Genomic DNA, 22262 nt, shown 5'->3' on the forward strand with positions numbered 1-22262 from the left:
AGCCCCAATGGACTGCCCCACCACTACATTTTGCGGAAGGTGACATCTGTAGGATGTCAAGCAGTTGGCATGTGGGGCACCCAGGGGCCGGGAGGAAGAGCTAGCCCAGCCTCCGTGTGGTCTGTTGCTACCTGCTCTTCTGGAGGACATGGCCAGGTGGTCCCAGCTGAGCCCAGTGTTCATGAGAAACACTCTGCTCGCCCTTTCTCAGGCTAGTTTCGCCGCTTCCTGGAGCAGGCTTCAAAACCTTGGACATTGATGCTTTTAGGAACTTTACCCCTAGAACAGAGACGTGGAGCATGGAGGCATTGTATCTTGGAGACCAGTTCAGGTGCCAGGCAGGCAGAGAGGGCCCTGCCCACTGGCGGCCCCCTGGGTATGCTGTGCTGTTGCCCTTTCTGAGCAGGCAGTTAGCACATGATCCCAGATACCACTTCCCTGTCACTGCTGGGTGGGATAGTCTGGCCGTCTGTGTTGAGCTGGGGGTCCAGGTCCAATCTGGTATGAGGGAGCTTCTGAGCTCAGTCAAGGTTGGGGATCCCTCTCCAGGTGGGCTCCTGGCCCTGGCATGGTCGCCAGCACAGCCCTGTGTCCCCACCCACTTCCTTTGCAGCTGGCTGCAGTGTTGCCTGGGCATCTCCAGTCAGTCCTCCCAGCAGGGCTGGCAGAGAGCTGTACCCCTCCTTGTTGGATGGACAGTGGGCTGAGGGTGAGCCATTACTCGGGACATGGACAAGTGTGCCTAAGCAGTGAAGAACAGACCCTGCATCCGTAGGGGGAGTTCAGAGGCGTGGGGTCCAGAGAAGGGAGGGCCCTGGGGGTACACCTGGACCCAGGTCTCTTCCCTGCTCCCCGGGGCTCAACACATCCTGCTCGGTGCACTTCCTCTGGCCGGCCTGGGTGAGGCGGCTGCGGAGGGTCTGGCTGGGAGGAGGTGGGGCACAGTCCTTCTCCGGGGTTGAGGGTGGGAGGAGCTCATGCAGACACAGAGCCCCTTTGTCTGGGTGGCTGTGCAAAGCAGCTGGTCTGGGATTTCTGAGCCTTTTTTAACATTGGAAGAATAATTGCATTGTCTGGGGGGCCCGGAGAGCCCTCAGACCCGGGCAGGCCTGCCAGGCAGCTCAGGGAGGCTCCCCTGGCCCAGCCTCTGGCATCCTGCCCACATGAGAGGCCTGAAGGAGAGGGTGCTACTCCTTGGGAAACTGAGGCAGGAGTGGCAGGATGGGGAAGCTGGGAGGATGTAGGGGAGCTGTGCCCTGCTGCCCGTGACAGTGGAGCCGTGCGTGGACAGGCTGCCAGGAGGAAATGTGGGCTTTGAAGAGAGAGTGGGTGTGCTGGGCAGGCATGTGAGCCATGCCTTCCTCTGGGCAGAGGGTGGAGGCAGGACCCTGGCACAGACAGGGCCACCTGTGTGGGCGCCTCTGGAGGGGTGTGGGCACCCGTGAGAATGCAGTAGCCGTTGTTGGAGAGGGAGGGGGAATCTTTAGGTTGCAGGGTGAGGCTAAGCTACACTCTTGTGTTGAGGGGTACCTGCCCCTGGCTCTGACAGCTCAGTCACCCCAAGCCTGGAGCTGGGCCCTGCTCCATGACAGTGGGAACAGGAGCTGCAAGGCTGCTGGGTTTCCTGGGGAAGAAGCCCGGGCTGGAGGGGGGGCGGTGAGGGGAGGCAGTGCAGGACCAGTGAGAGGGGCACCCTAGGACCTGATGCCCTAGGGTGGCTGCTGCTTCGGGGTCACATGGGACAGGCCTGGTACTTGAAGTAGCACAGCTGTGGCCACAAGTGCATGTCGGCCGCCGCCATGCCCTGCCCGCGGGAGCCCAGGTGGGTGGGTTTTCTGACTAGGCTGTTCCCCTCAGGCCCTGAGCCAGGCAGGGCTAGGGAACTGTGGCAGAGTCAGTTGGGAGTGTTGGGGGAAGAATGCAAGCCACAAAGGCTACTGGGCCTGGCCACACTGGGGCCCGGGAGTGGGATTGGGCCAGAGTGAAGGATTGCAGAGAGAGCCTGTAGGACTTGTGGATTAGTGTGGGAGGGTCTCTGGGAAGTGAGACAGTGCCTCTAGGCCCTGGACGTTGGCGAGAGTCAGAGGGGCTGTTGAAGCCTGGCTGGTTGGAGGGGGGTGGCAGGCTGCAGGCGGTGCCAGCACACAGTGGAGCGTGTGTGCCCACTCTGCTCTCCACCCTCCTTGGGGGACAGGAGTTAGCTTTGCTGTTTTGCTGTCTCCCCACTGTCTGGCTTCCATGGCAGGGGCAGGCGGAGTGCAGCTGTGGGCACTGGGCGGCAGGGGGAGCCAGAGAAGCAGTGTGTATGGGGAAGTTAGCTGAGGGGGGAGGCAGCGGGGCATCACCAACGGAGAGGGGGCACTCACCCCCAAGCTGGCTTCATTCCTGGCCACTCCTGGGTGTGACGGCCCTTGGGACCTGTTAGCACAGCCGCTGGGGGCCGTGGCACCAGCATCGGGCAGGAGGCCCTGGGCCCTCCCAGCACCACCCCCTTGCCATGGAAGCCAGAGTAAGTTGCTGGCACCTCCTTCCTCCTCCCCCCTCCCTGCCCCTCGCCTGGCTGAGCCAGCACTTTTTTCTTCTCTCCTTTATCTGCTCAAAAAGTACAGGGTGTTCCGTTTTCTCCTGCGAATGCAGATCAGGCAGCAGATGCTATTTATTTATTTATTTCCCCCAAGGCAAAGGGGGTTGAGAAAGAGAGGAAAGTGGGGTGTAAGGCAGGTTCTCCCATATGTACAAAAGAAAAAGACCCCAAGGGACAGGAAAAGATGGGTCAGGACCCAAGGAAAGCCCCTGTGCCCCTGGAGGTTGTGTCCTTGTCCGTCTGCCCCTTTCAGGGGAACTCCGAATGCCTGGCTGAGGCTAGGGGATGGACACTGCAAGCTGGCCCTGCTTGCCCTCTGTGGGGGCAGGACTGAGGGATGAGGTGTGCGGATCTGGGGTGCAGGGGGTCACGTTCCCCCCGCCTACCTCCCTGGCGGCCAGTGACATCTGCTGTAGTTCAAGGTGTCTGAGGCCCAGCCTGACCTGGGGAGGCTGGGGTCTTCTCGCGTTTGTCCTAGAGACACAGTGCATTCCAGAACCTCCTCACCTGCCAGGACACGCAGGGCCAGCCCCCGAAAAGACTGAGCGTGGGTGGCAGCGGCCGAGGGCCATACGTGGCTCTGCCAGGGCTGCGTGGCGCACTGAGAGTGTTGTTAATCCTCGTTCCACCTGCAGAAAGGCCCCCAGCTGCCCAGCAAGCTCTCAGAACCACGCTGCCCTTTACTGCCCAAGGAGAGGTGGGTGCGGGCGGCGCCACGTCGGCTGGCACCGGGGCCGGGCGGCCCTGCACCGCAGCTGCCGCATGTTTACAAACCTGACGCGGCCGTGTGCGCGCGCGCACACGCGCGCCCCCACCATGCTGCGCGCTCTCCGATGCTGCGCGCTCGCTGGCCTCGCTGGCAGACATCCGGTGGCCGCGTGGGCCTGACCCTTGCTCCCCGCCAGGCGGCCGCGTGCAGGCGGCCACATCCTCACCTCTAAATTTAGTCCCAGGAAGGAGAGCTTTAGGGAGGGAAAGGGAGGGACAGGGAGGAAGGGACTCGGGCCAGCCCAGACCCGGTGCTCTTCCAGGGGCGGGGCTGAGGGTACCGGGAGGAGGGAGGGCCGGCCTGCGGGACCCCTGGGGTTTTCAGCCTTGGAGGGACCTGCCTGTTGGGGGTGCGGGGAGGGGGGTCATGGCCTCGGGCCCCACCTTCCTGCCATTGGAGTGAACCACTTCTGGCCTGGGCCAGCGGGCCTGAGTTCCCAGCGGCCCAAGAGGTTGCTTGGGTAGGTGCATGGGAACAGGTGGGGACCCCGCACAGCTTGCCAGCCAGAGTGTATTTCCCCAAAAGCCTATGGTGAGGAGCCAGTGCCAAGGTTCACTCGCGTGGAGGGACCCACAGGAGGTCGATGCGCCCACCTCTGGTTGCCTGTGGATGCTGGGGGACCAGGGAGTGGGTCAGACACAGAGCGGATGGTGCACATCTGGAATGTCCCACTCCAGGGGCGCCCCAGCTGCCACCACCATCCGGCTGGGAGCACTTGCCCTTGCTGTCCTTCCCGGCCCTCGCTTTTCTCCTGGCCCTCTTCTGCCCTGGGTCTTTGTGGAACCCCCAGAACCTGGCTGCTGTGGCTCCAGCTTCGTTTCCTCTGAGGAGCAGGGGTGCAGCTGCCATCCTGTGTCACATGGCTCTATTTATTGCTCTAGAATGTTCCAGCTTGTACTCAGTATTTTCATCACTTCTCTCGGTTGCTCCAGGTTTTGGCTGTTTTGGGTGAACCAACTATGAGCTTTTAGAACCAGGTCTGTTGGACGGATTGGCTGCCCCTCTTGGGGGTCAGGGCAAAGCCAGGAGCTGGCAGGTCTGTCTCCCTCTCCCATGGGGGTTGCAGGGATCCGAACACCTGAGCCATGGTCTGCTGCCTCCTTAGGTGTGCTTAGCGGGAAGCTGGAGTCCAGAGCTGGGGCTGGGGCTCACTGTGGCCGGAGTGCCCACGGTAGGCAAGAGTGTTTATTGCCCCAGCTGCTGCTTATAGCCGTCCACCTGCGTTAGGTGCCCTGTTAGCTCCGTGACCTCGATCACTGACACCTAAGTTGCTTGGGTTGGAGAAGCAGCAAGGATGGGTTCAGACCTGAGTAGTTGCCCCAACCCCCAGCAGAGCCCCCAGACACCTCCAGACTCCTGGGCATTTCCAGGAAGAGAAGGGCTGCCTTCCCTCCCCCAGCAGAGCCCCCAGACATCTCCAGACTCCTGGGCATTTCCAGGAAGAGAAGGGTAGCCTTCCCAGACTCGGGGACCCCCACCCCTCCCCTGCGCCGCCTCCAGGAGCCTGGTGTCTGCCAGCAGGCTGGTTTAGTGTAGCCGTCAATTTGCTGTCTGGCCTTGGGCGCCGCTGGCCCGTGGTGGGCTGTTTCCTGGGCTCTGTGCTGCTTTGCGGTGGCGCAGCGGCTGGCTGGCTGGGAAGGACAGCCTACCAGGAATAGCAGATGCTTGTCCAACACTGGCCTTGTAGCAGTTTGGGGCAGGTTGGGAGAGTGGGCGGGATGATGTTCTGCCCACCAAATTGCCACCTCAATGAGAGCCTGGCTGGGGGTGGGGAGTGGAAAGGAGGGAAGGAGAGAGAGAGAGAGAGAGAGAGAGAGAGATCCTTCAAGCACTAGAAGGAAAACACCAGGGGTGAGCCAGGCAAGGGAGGGGTGGGGGCCCACACTGTGTGTGCCAGAATCCTGGAGCCTGTGTGAGCACCCTAGGGCTCCTGGGGCTGCTCTAGGGTCCGTGTGAGTATCGTGGGCTCCATGCATGGCCTGGGTTCTGTGTGAGCATCCTTGGGCTCCTGGGGCTGTTCTGGGTTCCGTGTGAGCACCTTAGGGCTAGCTCAGGCTGCCCCCGCCCCCCCGGCAGCCATGGCAGCTTGAGCCGACCCTGGGCCGGCATCCCCACAGCCCATTTCTCCTGACTTTGACCTTCTTGGTGGTCATCTCTTTACTATCTCTTCTCTACTTATGGATGTATGGGCAACACTTTGGGAGATGGGTCTCCTGCTTGCTGATGGAAATCCCAAAATGCACCCCGTCCTTGCTCTGTCCCTCCTATCCCCCTTCTTCCCAGGCGTGGGAGGTGGCGCTCCTTGCCGGGTCCTCGGGGATTGAAGGGGAGGACGCAGAAGTGGCGTGTGCTGGGGCCGCGGAGTGGCTGCCGGGACGGGCGCCCCATGACGCACTGCCCACAGGTTCCTAGGAGGCGAGTGCGGACGGCATGCAAAGTTGTGACTCCAGTGGCGACAGCACGGATGACCCTCTCAGTCGTGGCCTGCGGAGAAGGGGACAGCCTCGTATCGTGGTGATCGGCGCCGGCTTGGCTGGCCTGGCTGCGGCCAAAGCGCTTCTGGAGCAGGGCTTCACCGATGTCACTGTACTAGAAGCATCCAGCCGCATCGGAGGCCGTGTGCAGAGCGTGAACCTTGGTGAGTGCCAGCTCTCTGCTTGCCTCCCTGCTGGAGTCCCTGGGTAGCATGCTTATACATTTTCTAGAAACTTCCTATGCCCTATGGGGTGGTAAAGAGTTAGCAATGAGGGGTTAAGCCGATAGGGACCGTGATTGACCCAGCTGCCTAGTGGCTTGCAAGTGTCACTGAGTCTCTCCTGGGTTTAAAATTCTTTACTTATTGGGAAGGCACCGTTTTGTAGAGAGAAGGAGAAACATAGAGAAATCCCAAATGGCCACAGCTGGAGCTGGGCTGATCCAAAACCCAAGGGCTAGGATCTTTGGGCCTCTCATGTGGCTGCAGGGACCCAAACACTTGGGCTATCCTCTGCTGTTTTCCCAGGGAACTGGATCAGAAGTAAAGGAGCAGGGTCTTGAACCTGTGTCCCCGTGGGGTGCTGCCATTGCAAGGTGCTCACTATATACCACTTTGCCTGCTATATACCGCAGCACCAGCCCCCGGTGGCAGGTTTTGTGTCTGCCCCAGTTCCCATACCAGGCAGCTAGGCTGAGCAGAGCTGGGTGCCTCCTTGTTCAGAAAAGTGAATGGCTGGGCTGAGGGCACTGGGCACCTTGTCTTACCTTGTGGTGATATTGCTTACATAAGGGCCTGCCTTTGAGCAGTGCTGGGAGGCAGGTGTGAGCTTGCCTGCCTCCCTCGCTGGCTGCTGGCAGGAGGATGGACGTGCCAGCCTGGGGCGGGGGCTGGGAGAGACGCTGCCTTTCTTTGCCTGTCTGGGAGCCTGAGGGATGGAGGCCACTCTACTTGCGGTTCTCCAGTCTCCATCTGATCTTGGGGAGATGGAAGTTGGGAAGAAGGTGACCTGTCTCAGGTAGTAAGAGGGACCTGGTGATGGCAGGGATTGGGTAAGTAGTGAGGAGGAGGGTAAGGACGGTGGAGGAGACTCCCAGCAGGGGGAGAGGAGTCAGGCGGTAGGGTGTGTGCCTGCGTCACGCGCAGTCACGGCGCTGAGAGGCAGGTGGCGGCATGAACAGGCGGTGTGGCTCTGGTGCTGGTGAGAGCAGGTGCACAGGACCAGAGGCTCCAAAGATGAAACCATGTCCAGGGTGCCCTTTGGGTGCCAGATGCAGCAAGCCTGACTGAGATGGAAGAAGGCAGGGAGCAGTCTCAGATGAGGGCCTGCTCTGGGGTGCCCACCTGCTGGCGGAGCCTGAGCATGGAGGCTGGGCAGGACCTCACTGTCTGCCAGCAACCCCATGAAGAGGGCACTGGGCCTCCAGTCCACCCTGTCCCCCTGTCCTGGACAGCAGAGCCTGTGTGTCACCGTTTGGAGACCCCGGGAGAGGCTGGCTTGCAGCTGAGGCCCAAGGCTCTCCTGTCCTTGCTCTGGGGCACCTCCATGAGATGGGGTGAATGTTGGTAACTGGGAGACCACAGAGAGGACCGCTGGCTCAGGGGTGCTGATGCTGCCCGAGTGTGACGAGCCCACCACACAATCAGCACCCCAGGAGGCTGCAGCTGAAGCCCCTGCCATCTTCTTTGCTTACCTTCTGCAGGTCAGCAGTTGGATAAAACACAACCCGGGGATTCCTTTGGCTGGTCTTGCCTTGGCTCCCACCTGGGAGCCTGGCTGGGCTGTTCTGCCCAAGACGGCCTTGCTTTCCTACGTGCCCAGCCAGGCGGACACAGGCTTCCAGCTGGGTCCTGGGTCCTGGGTCTCCTTCCTGGCTGAAGCTCTGAAGCCGTGAACCTTCCTTCTATTATGTTCTGTTCATTAGAGCAAGTCACAAGGGCAGCCCAGACTCGAGGGGAGAAATTGGCAAAGTCACGTTGCAAGGGGCATGTGTTCAAGGGTAGGACGACTTGCCATGAGCATCTTGGCAAATAAATCGTCACATTTATCTTGAGTCAAGCCTGCATAAACGAAAGATACTAAAAAAACAGAAAGTTGCTGTTTATCCTCTTTTTCTGGCTGCAGCTTTCCTGGGCGGGAAGCAAGGAGGGGACTGACTGTATCACAGGTGGCAGCAGGGACCTTCCCAGGGGAGATGTGGAGTTGGCTTGGGACCCCTAGCCTGGCATACCAGAGTGGGGAGGAGGTGGGATGGGGGGAGGCCAGGGCGGGGCCCTCTCTGAAGGAGGCCTCTCTAAGGGCCTGTCTTGTCGCTGTCAGGACACGCCACCTTTGAGCTGGGAGCCACTTGGATTCATGGCTCCCACGGGAACCCTGTATACCATCTAGCAGAAGACAACGGGCTCCTGGAAGAGACGACCGATGGGGAACGCAGCGTGGGCCGCATCAGCCTCTACTCCAAGAATGGCGTGGCCTGCTACCTTACCAACCGTGGCCAGAGGATCCCCAAGGACGTGGTTGAGGAATTCAGTGATTTATACAACGAGGTGAGGCAGGTGGCAGGGGGAGGCTTAGGGAGGCTGTGAAACAACACCCAGGGCAGGCAGGGGAGGGAGGCAGTGCAACCAGGGACCAGCAGGTACACTCTAACTCTAAGGTTAAAGCCCACCCCCAAGCCCCTCCCAAACGCCTTCAGCATCTTTTGTTGGACTTGGGCACCTGGTGGTGGCTCCTGGCGCTGTTGTTTTTAGGAACTCTTAGAAATTGCAATTTCTAAAGGTTTTTGCTGGTTTATGGAAATATAACTGATTTTTATGCATTGATGTTATCTGCCTTGTTGAATTAGTATTTTAACTCTAATAGTACATTTATTGTACTAACAGTATTCTTGGAATTTTTTTGAGTTTTCTGTATGTAATCCTAAGCAACAACAACAACAAAAAGTTTTTTTCTTTCTAAGATTCAGACCAACATTGCCCAATGAAACTTTCCACAATGTTGGAATGCTTTATTTGTTCAGTGATTTATTTAAGCATAAAAATAAATATTGTCTAAGAGTCAGAGAAGGGACCGATGCTGTGGCAGGTGGGTAGAGTTGCCACCTGCAGTGCTGGCATCCCATATGGGCACCGATTCAAAGGCTGGCTATTGTGCTTCTCATCCCCTGGGGCAGGCAGTAGAGGATGGCCTGTGTACTTGGCCCCGGTGCCTGTGTGGGAGACCTGGAAGAGGCTCCAGGCTCCAGGCTTTGACCTGGCCCAGCACCAGCTCTTGTGGACACTGGAGAGTGATTTGAAAGATGGAGAATTTCTCTATCTATAACTGCCTTTCAAATAAATAAATTTCATCTTTAAAAAAAAAAAAAGAAGGAGAAAAAAAAGATAGGACAGGGAAAAGGGAGAAGAGAAGACCCCATAATGCTGGTTCACTCTCCCAGTGCCTGCAGTGGCTGAAGGTGGGAGATGGGATCTGGGAATTGAGTCCTTGTGTCCAGGGACTCCCCTGGGTGGGTGGAGCCACAACCTACTCCCTCCCAGGGGTGTGGGGCCTGGAACCAGGGCTCAAGAGCAGGTTCTCTGAGAGAAGGCACAGGTGTGGGGGGCCATCCTGACGGAGCCTCGTTCTGATGGATCCTCGTTCAAGTTCTCTGATAGGGGACATAGACGTGGGGCCATCCTGATAGAGCTTGTTATGACCTGCACAGGCCCGTGGGGATCTCTCCCCGACACATCTCCAAGTGTTGAAATGCAGCTAATAGAACAGAGGAACCAATTATTTCATTTTGAATTGCTAAGTGCCACTGAATTGGGTAGCATAATTCCAGACTGTTTTTTATTTTCCCTTGCCTTCTTGTCCTGCACGGTGTGGAAGTATAGTGGTGGTGACAAACCTCCTTGCATTAATTTTTAGTGATTTTTCCATGGCATTGTTTTGGTTTCCATGGTCGTTAGCTGCAACCTCCAGGGCCGCTCAGTTGGCCTGCCGACGAGCCTTGTGAGGGCTCTTCTCATGTTGGGCCTGGGACAGGAGCAGTGACCCGGGGCTTGGGACAGCCTCTCCCAGTGGAGGGCGGGACCCTTGGGGTCTTGTGTGTGCACACACAAGGCATGTTGCATGCAGCCCTGTGGAATTGGGGGTTCTCACTCAAGTGTGAAGATGGTGCATTGTCAGCCACCAGACAAAGAATTGAGCTTCCTACTGTGGGTCAGTTCCACGTAGTTCTGAGGGTTTCAAGTGTGGACTCCTCTAGAGGATGACCAGTGGGCCCCGGGCTTGTTCTGTCTGCCAACCTCTGCCAGAGTGTGTTCATGCACGTCAGGTGGAGGAGGTGGGGCATCTTGGGCAGGTGATGTGGCCTTCAGGAGCCTTATACACCACCACCCCATCTGTGAAATGGGCATGGTTGTACCTACTGCACAGTAGAAAGGAGGATTAAATGAGCTCCGAATGCAAAGGGCTGGTCAAACTGGGGTGTCTAGTTATAACTGATCTGTCCTGTTTTTCTTGAGTGACATCACAGATGTCAACCTCAGATTTGGTGATGCTCTGCTAGCCAGAGGGTCACCCGTCAGGCTGGGGTGGGCTTCTGCCTACGCCACGTGCTGGGGCCTCAGCAGCTGAGATCTGTCCTCCCTTAGTGTGGGAGGGAAGGGCCCTGAGGTGGAGAGGAGCCAAGGGCCCCTGGTGAAGACTCTGCTGGCCTCCAGCTACGGGCCAGCCAGCAACACCTGGTGACTGGAGGCAGGAAGACCAACAAGTTGCTTTGTTTTCTTCCTCCTAGCTTCTGCTTAAGAAATGTGTTTGACGCATGCTTCTCGGGGTGGGAATCAAGGGACGGGAGGAGGGGGGGTCGAGGCGGGGGTGGGGGGGGTGCTTGGCTTAACCATGGTCCTTCTGCTTCGGGGCCCCAGGGCCTGCCCAGGTCTGGATTGCAGGGTGGAGGTGGTTGCCCTGAGTGGGTGGGGCCCAAATCCACTTCACCAGCCTAGCCCGAGCTGTGGAGCCCAGGCTCCTGGTGGCAGGAGTCACACAGCCACCTGCTTGTAGCACCATCAGGGTTGCTGTGAAGGGACCAAGGGCACAGTGGTTTGTGTCGGCTCCCCTAGCCTAGCTCATGGCTTGTCACCCCATGGCACTAAGGCACCCTCAGCTTTCTGCACACGCCTGTCTGTCCTCCATCCTGCCCCTCCTCTGCCACCCACCCCACTGCCCACCCAGATGTCTCCTGGTTCTGCAGGGTCCTTTGGTACATCTCACCATTCCTTGGCTCTTCCCGCGATGGCACAGCATGGTGGAATGGTCCCATTCTAGAAGGTCTCTGTGGCTGAGTGCGATGGTGGGTGGAGCTGGGGGCTGTAGGGCCTGTGCTCACTGTCCCAGTCGGGTATAGCTGAGTCTCGTCAGTGTGTGCGGAATGATCTCTGGGGCTCAGACCTCCCCTCTTCAGGGAGACCTGCCCTGTGCCCTGTGTCGGGGGTGTGACAGGGTGGGCAGGTGGGAGTGAGGGACCTTGTCCCGGCGGGCCATCTGTCTGTCAGGGAAATGTGGGGTCATCCCTCCCGTGTTCTGTCCTCCCCTCTCCTCTCTTCCTTTGAATGCCTTTGTGGCCCCGAGGAAGGGAGTGCTTTGCACGGCCCCAGGCCCAGCCATGGCGGTGTCAGGTGCCTTCTTGCTCCCTGTACTCACAGCACTGGCCAGGTGCAGCTGCAGGCTGTTCTCTCGGGCAGAGTGGCAGCAGGGTGGGAGGGTCCCGTGAGGACTCTGTCTCATAGCACTCCCCAGGGGCGATCCCTTCCCCATAAGCGTTTCCTGGGTTCTGAGCTGGAGCCCAGCAGCCAGGAGGCCAGCTCCCCAGGGCAGCTTGTCATACCCCAAGCCCTGCCTCTGGGGGCACAGCCCCAGTGCAAGGGGGTGCCCATGACCTTGCTACGGAGGTGGGCAGAGGGCATGGTGCGTGTGCTCAGGTGTCCCGGGGTCTCTCTGGCAGGTCTATAACATGACCCAGGAATTCTTCCGGCATGGTAAACCAGTCAACGCTGAGAGTCAGAACAGCGTGGGGGTGTTCACCCGGGAGCAGGTGCGCAGCCGTATCCGGGACGACCCCGATGACCCGGCGGCCACCAAGCGCCTGAAGCTCGCCATGATCCAACAGTACCTGAAGGTATTGTGGCTGTCGAGTGTCCAGGTGCTGGAGTGAGGACGACCGATCCTGGGGGAGACGGGACCCCACCCGGAGGGCTCTGCTGCTTGGGGTGCTGTTCCTGCTCCTGCCCAGCCCCCTGGGGTCACCCGGCTCTCTGGGTCCTCCCGCAGGTGGAGAGCTGTGAGAGCAGCTCTCACAGCATGGATGAGGTGTCCCTGAGTGCCTTTGGGGAGTGGACCGAGATCCCCGGCGCCCACCACGTCATCCCCTCGGGCTTCATGCGGGTCGTGGAGCTGCTGGCCGAGGGCATTCCAGCCCACGTCATCCAGCTGGGAAAGCCTGTCCGATGCATTCACTGGGACCAGGCCTCGGCCCGCACCCGGGGCCCCGAGATCGAACCCCGTGCCGAGGGTGACCACAACCACGACACTGGGGAGGGCAGCCAGGGCGGAGAGGGCCCCCAGGGCAGGGTTGGGGGCGGAGTGCAGGATGAGGACAAGTGCTGGCCGGTGATGGTGGAGTGTGAGGACTGTGAGGTGGTCCCAGCAGACCACGTGATTGTGACCGTGTCCCTGGGCGTGCTCAAGAGACAGTACCCCAGCTTCTTCCGGCCAGGCCTGCCCTCCGAGAAGGTGGCCGCCATCCACCGCCTGGGCATCAGCACAACCGACAAGATCTTTCTGGAGTTCGAGGAGCCCTTCTGGGGCCCCGAATGTAACAGCCTGCAGTTCGTGTGGGAGGACGAGGCCGAGAGCTGCACGCTCACCTACCCGCCCGAGCTCTGGTACCGCAAGATCTGCGGCTTTGATGTGCTCTACCCGCCGGAGCGCTACGGCCACGTGCTCAGTGGCTGGATCTGCGGGGAGGAGGCGCTCGTCATGGAGAGCTATGACGATGAGGCTGTGGCCGAGATCTGCACCGATATGCTGCGGCAGTTCACAGGTGCGCTCAGCTGCCTGGCTGCTGCCTCCCGCCCCCTGATCCCTGGGCGGTGGTCACTGCTGGCTGCTGTAGCCCAACCTTGGGCTCCCAGGAGCTTCCTGAGGTTAACAGGAGGCCCCTGTGGTTAGCAGGGGCACCGTGCCCATCTGTAATGCCTCTTCAGATGGGACAGTCAAGGCCTGAGGATGGTGCAGCATTTTGCTGGGGTCACGTGGTGCTGGTGGGCACACGGCTGTAGATCCTGTGTTCTATCCTCAGGCCTCCCCCCCCAGCTCCTGGTCTATAGCAAGCCATGGATAGCGATGGCAGTAGTCCATTTGGCAGGTGGGGAGGGAGGGTGTATTGGCCATGGAGGGGGCTGGCAGTAGTCCGTTTATGGGGGACCTCTTCGATGTGCAGCCATTCCTTATTCTACATCTCCTGTTCTTTTCCGACTGCCCACCAGGGAACCCCAACATTCCCAAGCCACGGCGAATCCTGCGCTCAGCCTGGGGCAGCAACCCCTTTTTCCGAGGCTCCTATTCCTACACACAGGTGGGCTCAAGTGGCGTGGATGTGGAGAAGCTGGCCAAGCCCCTCCCCTACACAGAGAGCTCCAAGACAGCGGTGAGTGTGGCTGCTTCCCAGGCCCAGGACTGTGTTGTGTACGGATCCAGTCTAGGCCACGAGGGCTGGGGCAGAGCAGGGCTCCCTGAGGGTGCTGAAAGGTGGGGTGGAGTCACGCCCCGTGGGAGAGACTCCACTTGGCATCTGGAGGAAGAAATGGACCCAAATGGAAACTTGGAGAGAAACGCCTCTTGACATTTCTTTGAGAGGACAGGCAGAGAGAGTGATCGAGCGAGCTCATCTTCACCTGTCTGCTCCCCAAGTGCCTACAGTAGCAACCAGCCTTGGGCTGAGCCGAAGCCGGCAGTTGGGCACAAAATCGAGGTCCCCAGCATGGATGGCAGGAATGCAGCTACTGGGGCCGTCGTGGCTGCATTGCCAGGTCTGCAGTGGCAGTATTTCAGGACTAGGCCCAGAGTCCCATCTGGGAGGCTGGCACCACCTGTGGCTTAGTGGAAACTTTCAAGGCTTTCCTGAGGTTACAGAAGCGGAGCCGTCCCCTCTGCTGTACAGCAGCTGTCAGCTGCCGTTATAGTGCAAGCAATTAAATGCAGCTCAACAACTCAGAAATTCAGACCTCTGCTTGCGCATGTCAGAGCCACAGGAGGCTCAGGCTGCCATTCAGGGTGTGTAGCTGCAGAGTGTTTTTGGCATTATATAATGTTCCATTAGACAGCCCTGAATGGAAATAAGCTTCCCTGATGTATTTGAAACAATGAAATTGAGACTGTCAGCCTTTCTTAAATTAATGCCAATTGTACGCTCAGAGAAAAAAATGTAGTGTGTATTTTGACCAGCATATAACAGATTTCAGGGGATCCCATTAACAAGTACACCCAGTTAATGTCAGAGCCCCAACAGAGTTATGTTGGAAGGGAAGTGGAGCTGCCGGGATTAGAACCGGCGCCCATATGGGATCCCGGGCGTGCAAGGCGAGGACCTTAACCACTGCGCCACCGCGCCAGGCCCCAGAGTTATGTTAAAACAGTTATGTTTATTTATTTGAAGTGTGTGTGAGAGAGAGAGAGAAAGAGAAAGAATATGAGAGAATCTCTTCTCTCTGCTTGCTCACTCCCCGGCTGTCTGCAGTAGCTGGGGCTGGGCTAGGTCATACCAGAAGCCCAGACCCTGGAGTCCTGTACTTAGTAAAGATTTCTGTCCATCACTGGTGGGCCTGCTGAGTTGTGCTCAGGGACAGAAGTTAAAAGAGCCGCTGTGTAATGAAGTCCTTGAGAGACCCTTTAGGCTGCCACCAGCTTGCTAAGCCAGGTGCTTGTCAGCTGCGGCAGCTGGCACGGACTGGTGCCGCGGAAGCACAGCACGTACAGAGCGGCAGCGGCCCCTGCTTCAGCCGCGCTCTGTGTCTCCCTGCCCAGCCCATGCAGGTGCTGTTCTCAGGGGAGGCCACCCACCGCAAGTACTACTCCACCACGCACGGTGCTCTGCTCTCGGGCCAGCGTGAGGCCGCCCGCCTCATTGAGATGTACCGAGACCTCTTCCAGCAGGGACCCTGAGGGCTGTCCTCGCTGGCCGGCGCGTCTTCTCCGCCACTAACTCGTGACCACCGGGCCCTGCCCTCTGCTGCTGTGGACTCCTAATTTCCTAACCCTCTATAGAATGGGTTTTTAATCTTCTCTAGACACGTCGGCACCCTGCCAGGCTCAGACCTGGTCCTGTAGCTTTTCCTTCTCTCCCGGCCAGGCTGTGACCCGGGGTGTCTTGGTGGTGGCTCTCTGCCTTCCCTACACTGCCTCCCCCTCCCCCCTTGTCACTGCAAGTGCCTTCAATACTTTGATTTTGGGTTTTGTTATTAAACGAGGCTGCTCTTCCTGCGTGCCTCAGCTTCTCTTCGGTTTCCATCAGCCTCTGTGTGTGTGTTTGTATGTGTCTTTAAATCACACCCCATCTGAGTGGCCATGCTAAGGTGCAAGGGCTGACTGGGCCCCCTGGAGGAAGGGGTGTCCCTTGGCCCCGTTGAGTTGCTGCCACTGCCCCTCTGTCTGGGAGGCCCCTCAGGAGTGGGGACCTCTCCTGCCCATCCTTTAGGATGGCCTGGCTCTACCCGCTGGCCCTTTGCATGCCATAGGCCTCGTGGGCTAAAAGAGTGCCCCACAGGAGGGGACTCCGACTATGGCTGTACCCCGAGTTCAGAGGTACCTGAGTGGTCAGGGTCTCTTGGCCTCCGGCTATGGCTACTTTTGAGCTTCTGAGAAGGTGAGTGGTTTGGCCATTTGTGGGGCAGGGGTTAGAGGATGGGGGATGTGTGATGAGTTGCCTTCTGCTGTGTTCCTAGCACCTGACACCTTTTGCAGGGGTGGGGGCAGAGCAGGTGGGAGGGGAGACTGATCCTTTGTTGAGCCTCTCTCTGGGATGACATCCTTGAGCCCTGGCGGCTGCACTTCCCATCCAGCTCCCTGCTTATGCACCTGGGAAAGCAGCAGAAGATGACCCAAATGTTGGGTCCCTGCACCCACATGGGAGACCTAGAAGAAGCTTCTGGCTCTTGGCTTCAGTTTGGCCCAGTTCTGGCTGCTGTGGCCATTTGGGGAGTGAGTGAAGTAGCAGATAGAAGATCTCTCCCTCTCTCCAACTCAGCTTTTTCAAATAGACAAATCTCTTTTTGTAAATAGAGGAAGCACGCTGCTGTGTCTCCACATGGACATGCGCGTATATCCATCTGCAGCGTGCCTGACATCCCTCACCTGCATCCCCTCACACCTACCACACTCACACACACATATTTACACACACTTATACATGCACACACATTTGTATACTCACACACTCTTACACACACACCCTTACACGTGCACTCTCACACACACATGCACTCACACACATACTCACACGCACTCACAATACTCTCACACACACGCATACACACTCTTACACACTCACACACCCTTACACATACTCACACGCACTCACACACTTTCATACACACAATACTCTCACACACACACTCACACACATGCTTACACTTATACATGCACACACACACTTATACATTTACACACACTTGCACTCTTACACACACACTCACACACACTCTTACACACACACCCTTACCCGCACACTCTCACACACACACTCTTACACACACCCTTACACACTCACACTCACAATACTCTCACACACACTCACACACACACACACTCTCTCACACACACAAACCTGCTTCCATGTGTGCACAGAACCATGCGGAACACTGAGTCACCATCTTCCAACTTGACTTCTGTAGATCTGAGGGGCTGGCAAGGTGGGAGGAAGCAGATGAAACCCAGGTGGTCTGAACCCTCAGCTGTGTCCTTGCCCTTGTCCCAGTGGTGGCCCCTCAGCTGTGTCCTCACTCTTGTCCCAGTGGTGGCCCCTCAGCTGTGTCCTTGCCCTTGTCCCAGTGGTGGCCCCTCAGGTGTTCCCTCGCCCTTGTCCCAGTAATGGGCCCTTGGGCGTGTCCTTGCCCTTGTACCAGTGGTGGAGATGCCCACGTGTGCATTCCTATCTGTACCCCACATGCGCCCTATACACATGCACATTGTGGGGTTCAGATACAAAGCAGTGGTCCTGCCTGGCTGGGGTTGACGGGCCAGAAGTCTTCTTGGAGTTTTCAGTAAAGGTGCAGGCCCAGCTGCTGCTGGCAGAGCTCAAGTTGCCTGCCTGTCACTTGGTTCTGGTGGAGGCTCTTACACGGAGAGCTGTGTGGGTCGCTGCTCTTCCTCCCCGTCCCCAGGCGCTGCTGCTCCTCTAGGCAGATGTGGTTTGTTAGTGTGGTGTATGCCTACGCCCGCATGGGAGTCGGCATGAAGATGTGCCTTTCTCCATGTGTTTTACACAAAAGGCGCAAGGATTCAGCCTGCCTGATGAGCAATGTGCTGTAGGCCTCTTCCCGTCACAGCACTTAGGCTGTATGTAGATACGATGTTGGTCCAAATGGATCCATCTCTTTCCTGGCCGTCACCTCATGGGAAGCACTGGGTGGGAGCACTGATCCACCTCCCTCCCCTCGGATCCTGGATGCTCCCACCACCAGCAGGTGCACAGACAACAGCAGACCCCTCACAGATCCTCAGGGTCACAGCTGGGAGTCCGTGGAGGGGAAGGGGCTGCGGTGTGGAAGAGTCCTCTGTGTGGGTTTGAGGCAAGGTGAGAACATTTCCACGGTGCCTGGATGTCAGCATGAAATGCCGGACACGGGCCTGTTGATTGGACAAGGACCTCCGCTGGGGTAGGCGACTGCTCCCTAGAGAAAGCGAAGCCGCTGACAAGCCCCACTAACTTGGCCAGGCTTGCACAGGTAGGAGTGACGCGAGCAGCAGTGCCGAGCTCTGACACTCTAGTGCTGGCTCACCCTCTCGCCCTGACCCGGTCAGGAAGAAGGGATGGGTGTCACCTGAGGGTCCAAGACTGTGGCTGAGGAGAGTGGACATGGGCGTAGCCACGCTGGGCAGCTGTGGCAGATCACACTGAGGTGCTCAGGAGCCCACCAGCATCTCTTGCCTCAGAAACGACCAGAGAAATGAGTGAAAGAGATGGATGTTTTCCTGCTGGTGGCGCAGGAGGCAGCCCGGGTACCAGAGGATGCCCTCCGCAGTGCAGATGCTCGGATAGACTGCTGCCTGCTGACACGTGGGTGACAGTCTGGGGTGATCCTTCCTGGTTAGAACATTCCAAATAGGAAACAACCCAGGATCTGAAGTGTGGTGAGCACCCACATGAGCCCACCAGTGGAGGATTCTGCACCGTGAGACAAGTCTGAACTTCATGTTTAGACCTGGGTTGTCTTCATGTAGAAGCTTGTGGAAGTCTTCCCAAGTGCCCCGACGAGTCACAGCCTGAGACTGCTTGTCCCAGGTGTTCAGATAAGGACATTCAACATGTGGGATAAGATGAACCGATGTTTCTAACAACACGGATGGATGCTTCCAAACATTGTGCTGAGAGAGAAGACAAACAGGACACTGTAGCACGTAGGGTTGTTCTGATGTGAAGTTCGAGCTCTACAAACGCTGCAGCTGGAAGTGAGGGGGTGAGGCAGGGGCTGGCATGAAGGAGCCCGGGGGACGTTTCTGGGGCGACATAGATGTGCCTTATGACCTGAGTGGTGGCTGCTGGCTATGTGTAAGGAGACTTCCAGAAGTTCATGGAAAATGGAACTAAAAGAATTTAAAATGGCATTAAAAAGTGGGCTAAACCACTGTTTGTGAGGCTAACATCCCATTTCCAAGAGCTGGTTTGAGTCCTGCCTTCCCTGCCTCTGACTCCACTCGCTGGAGAGGCAGTGGAAAATAGCCCAAGGGTGGCCTCTGCCACCCCTGTGGGAGACCAGGGCGGAGCGCCTGGCTACAGCCTGGTTCACACCTGGCTACAGCCTGGTTCACACCTGGCTACAGCCTGGTTCACACCTGGCTACAGCCTGGTTCACACCTGGCTATTGTGGTCTTCGAGGAGAAAGTAGATAGCAGACTCCCTCCCTCTCTTCTTCCCTCCCCCCTCCCCTTCTCTCCTCCTTCCCTCCCTCCTCCTTCCACCCCTCCCTCCTTCCCTCCCTCTTTGTCAAAATAAAAAATTTTTTGATAATTATTTCATTTTGATGATCTTTATGTAGTTGATTAGGGCACAAAGGGTCAAGGGCTGTAGGAAAGTGGGTAAGACCATTGTTTCCACATTATTATTTTTTTATATCTGGGGTAAGGGAGGAAATAAAGAGAGAAGCCACACCTAGCCTCCCCTCGCATCTCAGAGTCCTTGACTCCGGGCATGCTCTGAGGGCACTGCTCAAGTGGTTTTGATAGTTCAACAGTTCTGAACTGCTGCCAGTCTCGCCATTCCAAGCACGATGAAATCTCTCCAGAATCCACTGGCAGATTTTCACTGCCAACACATACCTGGGGTAGTTGATGGATTTGTTCTGTCCTCCATCCTCTGTTGTGGTGCCAGGTGTCCTCTGCAGGTTCTGATGGACTGCCATATCCTCCATGTGCACCTGGACATGCTGTCCACTGCTCCGTCTGAGCCTCTGAGGAAGCTCAGCTTGACTCCATGGTCAGATCTTGGAACCTGCACTCTTCATGGTTGGGGTTCTGAGATCAGCAGTTCAGTTGGAGGGATCCCCAAAGAAACTTCTTCTGAGGTGATCCCAGACCTGATTCTTGTGTGTGCTTGCCCGTACAGGGTCTAGCACAGTCCGTCACCTCAGTCAGCTTCTGCATATGCTGGTGGTTGCAATTGCTGGGTCAGTTCTGTTTCCAGCCCTGTCTTCCACTTGAACCAATGGGTGTTGTCCAGCCTGATTCTGCCCAGCACAAACTTAGCCCTCATACAAACCAGTGGGAGCTGCAGCCTAGTCAGGGTGACTCCCCATAAACCCCACCAGGCCTTTCCCCCCTACCCTGGTTCCCTCACCCACTCTGATTTATGCTTGCACCAGTAGGAACAGTCAGCCCAGCCTGGCTTTTCCCTGATGTAGCGCACATGAGGCCCACAGGTGTTGTAGCCCTGCCTGGTCTGGTCTGCCCCATCCCAACTTATGCTCTCCAGTGGGAGTGGCTGTCCAGCAGGGGTGCCCTCCACATGCCCCCTCCCTCCCTGGTTCTCACATGTGCTGTTTGGGTGCTGTGGCCCAGTCTGGCACGGCCCCCACTCACCTCAGCATTAACCAGTGGGTCCTGTAGCCTGGCCCAACCTGGTCCATCCCCAATTCCAGCTGATGCTGGTGAGGGTTACAGCCTAGTCCAGCCCAGCAGGTACCCAATCGCAGTTGTAATGTGCACTGGTATGTGTTGTGACCAATCCTGGCCCAACCCACACTCTGTTCTGGTGCTCGGATTCGCCAGTGAGTGATGTGATTGGTTTAGCCTGGTCCACCTCCAACCTGTGTCAAAAGTATGCCGGTGGGTACCTTTCCCTGGACTGGTCTGGGCTGCTCCCTATCGTGGTTCTTGCGCTCACCTGCAGGGACTGTGTCCTGCCAGAGGAGTTTCCCAAGCTCCTCCATCAGAACCTCTCACAATGCCAGATCTTGCACACACCGGTGGGTCCATGGGCCAGCCCTACTTAGTTCACCTCATGTCCAACAGTGGCCTTTCCTGACTGACTTTCAACCCATTCCAATTCTTACTGTTGGATGTTTCAGCCCAGCCAAGGCTCGTCCATACCCAGACATGGCTCACACATGGCTCAATGGGGCAAAGACCTAGCCTAGTCCGTCCTACATCTATCCTGGTCCTCCAGAGCACCAGATGGTGCTGAAGTCTAGCCTGGCTTGGTGCGTCCAGTCCCAGTTCACACTTGTGCCAAGGGGCACTGCAGCCATATCGAGACCCGGATGCAGCCCCACTCCGGCCTCTGCATTCACCAGTGGGAACCCCAACCCAGCCAGGGTGTCCTCTTAGCTCCCCAACCAGACCTGTTCCCAGCCATAGATCGCACACATGCCATTGGTTCCTCTGACCCAGGTTGGCATAGCCCCTCACCTGTCTTGGCCTTTGCCAAAATAAATAAATTTTTAAAAGAGAATTGATTTGTGTACATTTTTTGAATGTGTGGAGTGAATTTTGTACCTTTTTTTGCAATCTATACATGTGAAGGATCTTTAAAAAACTGATGTAAAAAAAGTTGTGCAAGGGTAGCAACAGGCTAATCCTCCACCCTGTGGTGCCAGCATCCCATATGGGCTCTGGTCCATGTCCCAGCTGCTCCATTTCCATCCAGTTCCCTGCTTAAGGTCTGGGGAAGCAGTGGAGGATGGTCTAACGCCTTGGGTCCCTGCCCCTGTGTGGGAGACCTGGAGGAAGCTCCTGTCTTTAGCCTGTGGCCATCTGGGGAAGTGAACCCACAGATGAAAGATCTTCTCTCTGGAAATCTGACTTTCAAATAAAAAAACTTAAGAATCCTTAGGAAGTAAAAATATGCATAAGTATCAAGGCCTTATCCCGTACTTGAACTCTTCCGTGGACTTTTCATTGCAGTGCCCGTATTCGTTAAGGCATATGCTGCAGATACGCACTTTCCCCATGTATAACTCGATTGAAACAGTGGAGACAGTCTGAAGCCCACCCTGGGACACAGCCTTGTTAGCCTGGCTCATTTCCTTCTGTCTGCAGAGGCGTGGCCTCTGAAAGCAGATGAGGGGGAGGGCTCGCTTCTGCAACACTGGCTGCGCTGATAAGGGCTGACCCTGAGTTCACAGAGAACGTCACCCTTCTCCAACCCAGTGCCCGTAGCCTCCAGAAACTCGTATCTACTGCCCCGTGACAGACGTGGGTGCTTGTCACAGCAGAGTAAATACAAGTTTCCAGAATGCCTTGCATGTAGCTATGCAAAGCCATGCAGCTCGGACATGTGATCTCAGGGAACCTGCCAGGGACCATGGGGTACCCCGGTGTATGAGGAGTGACCCGAAACCTGCCAAAGCAGCCAGCCCTCCATCTTGCTGTGCTGCCGCCACGTCAAACAACTGCACAGTGAGTCACAGCGCCAAATGATGGATGAGGAGCATTCCAGCACAGGACGAGCTCCCTGCTCTGGCTAACTTCTGGAACAGATGTGGCCAGGTCGGACACTCAGAGGGCCCTTCAGGGTGGCCGACACGGGAAGCCACCGCCTGTGTCCACAGTTGCCCTTTATTCCCATTGTCTGGCTGGAGTTAAACACGGAGGGGGAGATTCCTGCATGAGCTTCTGTGCAGAATTGGAGGTCTCGTGCTGTGAGCAGGGTCGGGGGTTCAGTGTGATGTCATGGGTGAGT

At 57.3% G+C, this 22262-nt stretch overlaps 1 protein-coding gene across 2 annotated transcripts in view; it reads left to right on the top strand.

Annotated features, from left to right (window-relative positions):
- Nucleotides 1–15363, top strand: part of SMOX (spermine oxidase) — a 29769-nt gene extending 14406 nt beyond the window's left edge. Inside the window, exons 2-7 of one of the 2 annotated variants that reach the window (XM_040981023.1) lie at nt 5758–5991; nt 8147–8373; nt 11814–11987; nt 12140–12911; nt 13357–13517; nt 14894–15363. In XM_040981023.1, coding sequence (XP_040836957.1) covers nt 5784–5991; nt 8147–8373; nt 11814–11987; nt 12140–12911; nt 13357–13517; nt 14894–15031 — 1680 coding nt within the window. In that variant the 5' untranslated portion in view covers nt 5758–5783 and the 3' untranslated portion in view covers nt 15032–15363. The remainder of the gene's footprint in view (nt 1–5757; nt 5992–8146; nt 8374–11813; nt 11988–12139; nt 12912–13356; nt 13518–14893) is intronic. The other variant, XM_040981024.1, reaches the window with a different exon arrangement.
- The last annotated feature ends 6899 nt before the right edge of the window (nt 15364–22262 follow it).

The sequence above is a fragment of the Ochotona curzoniae genome, unplaced genomic scaffold, assembly GCF_017591425.1.
Source record: "Ochotona curzoniae isolate NIBS_2020 unplaced genomic scaffold, NIBS_Ocur_1.0 contig_3520, whole genome shotgun sequence".
Lineage (NCBI taxonomy): Eukaryota > Metazoa > Chordata > Mammalia > Lagomorpha > Ochotonidae > Ochotona > Ochotona curzoniae.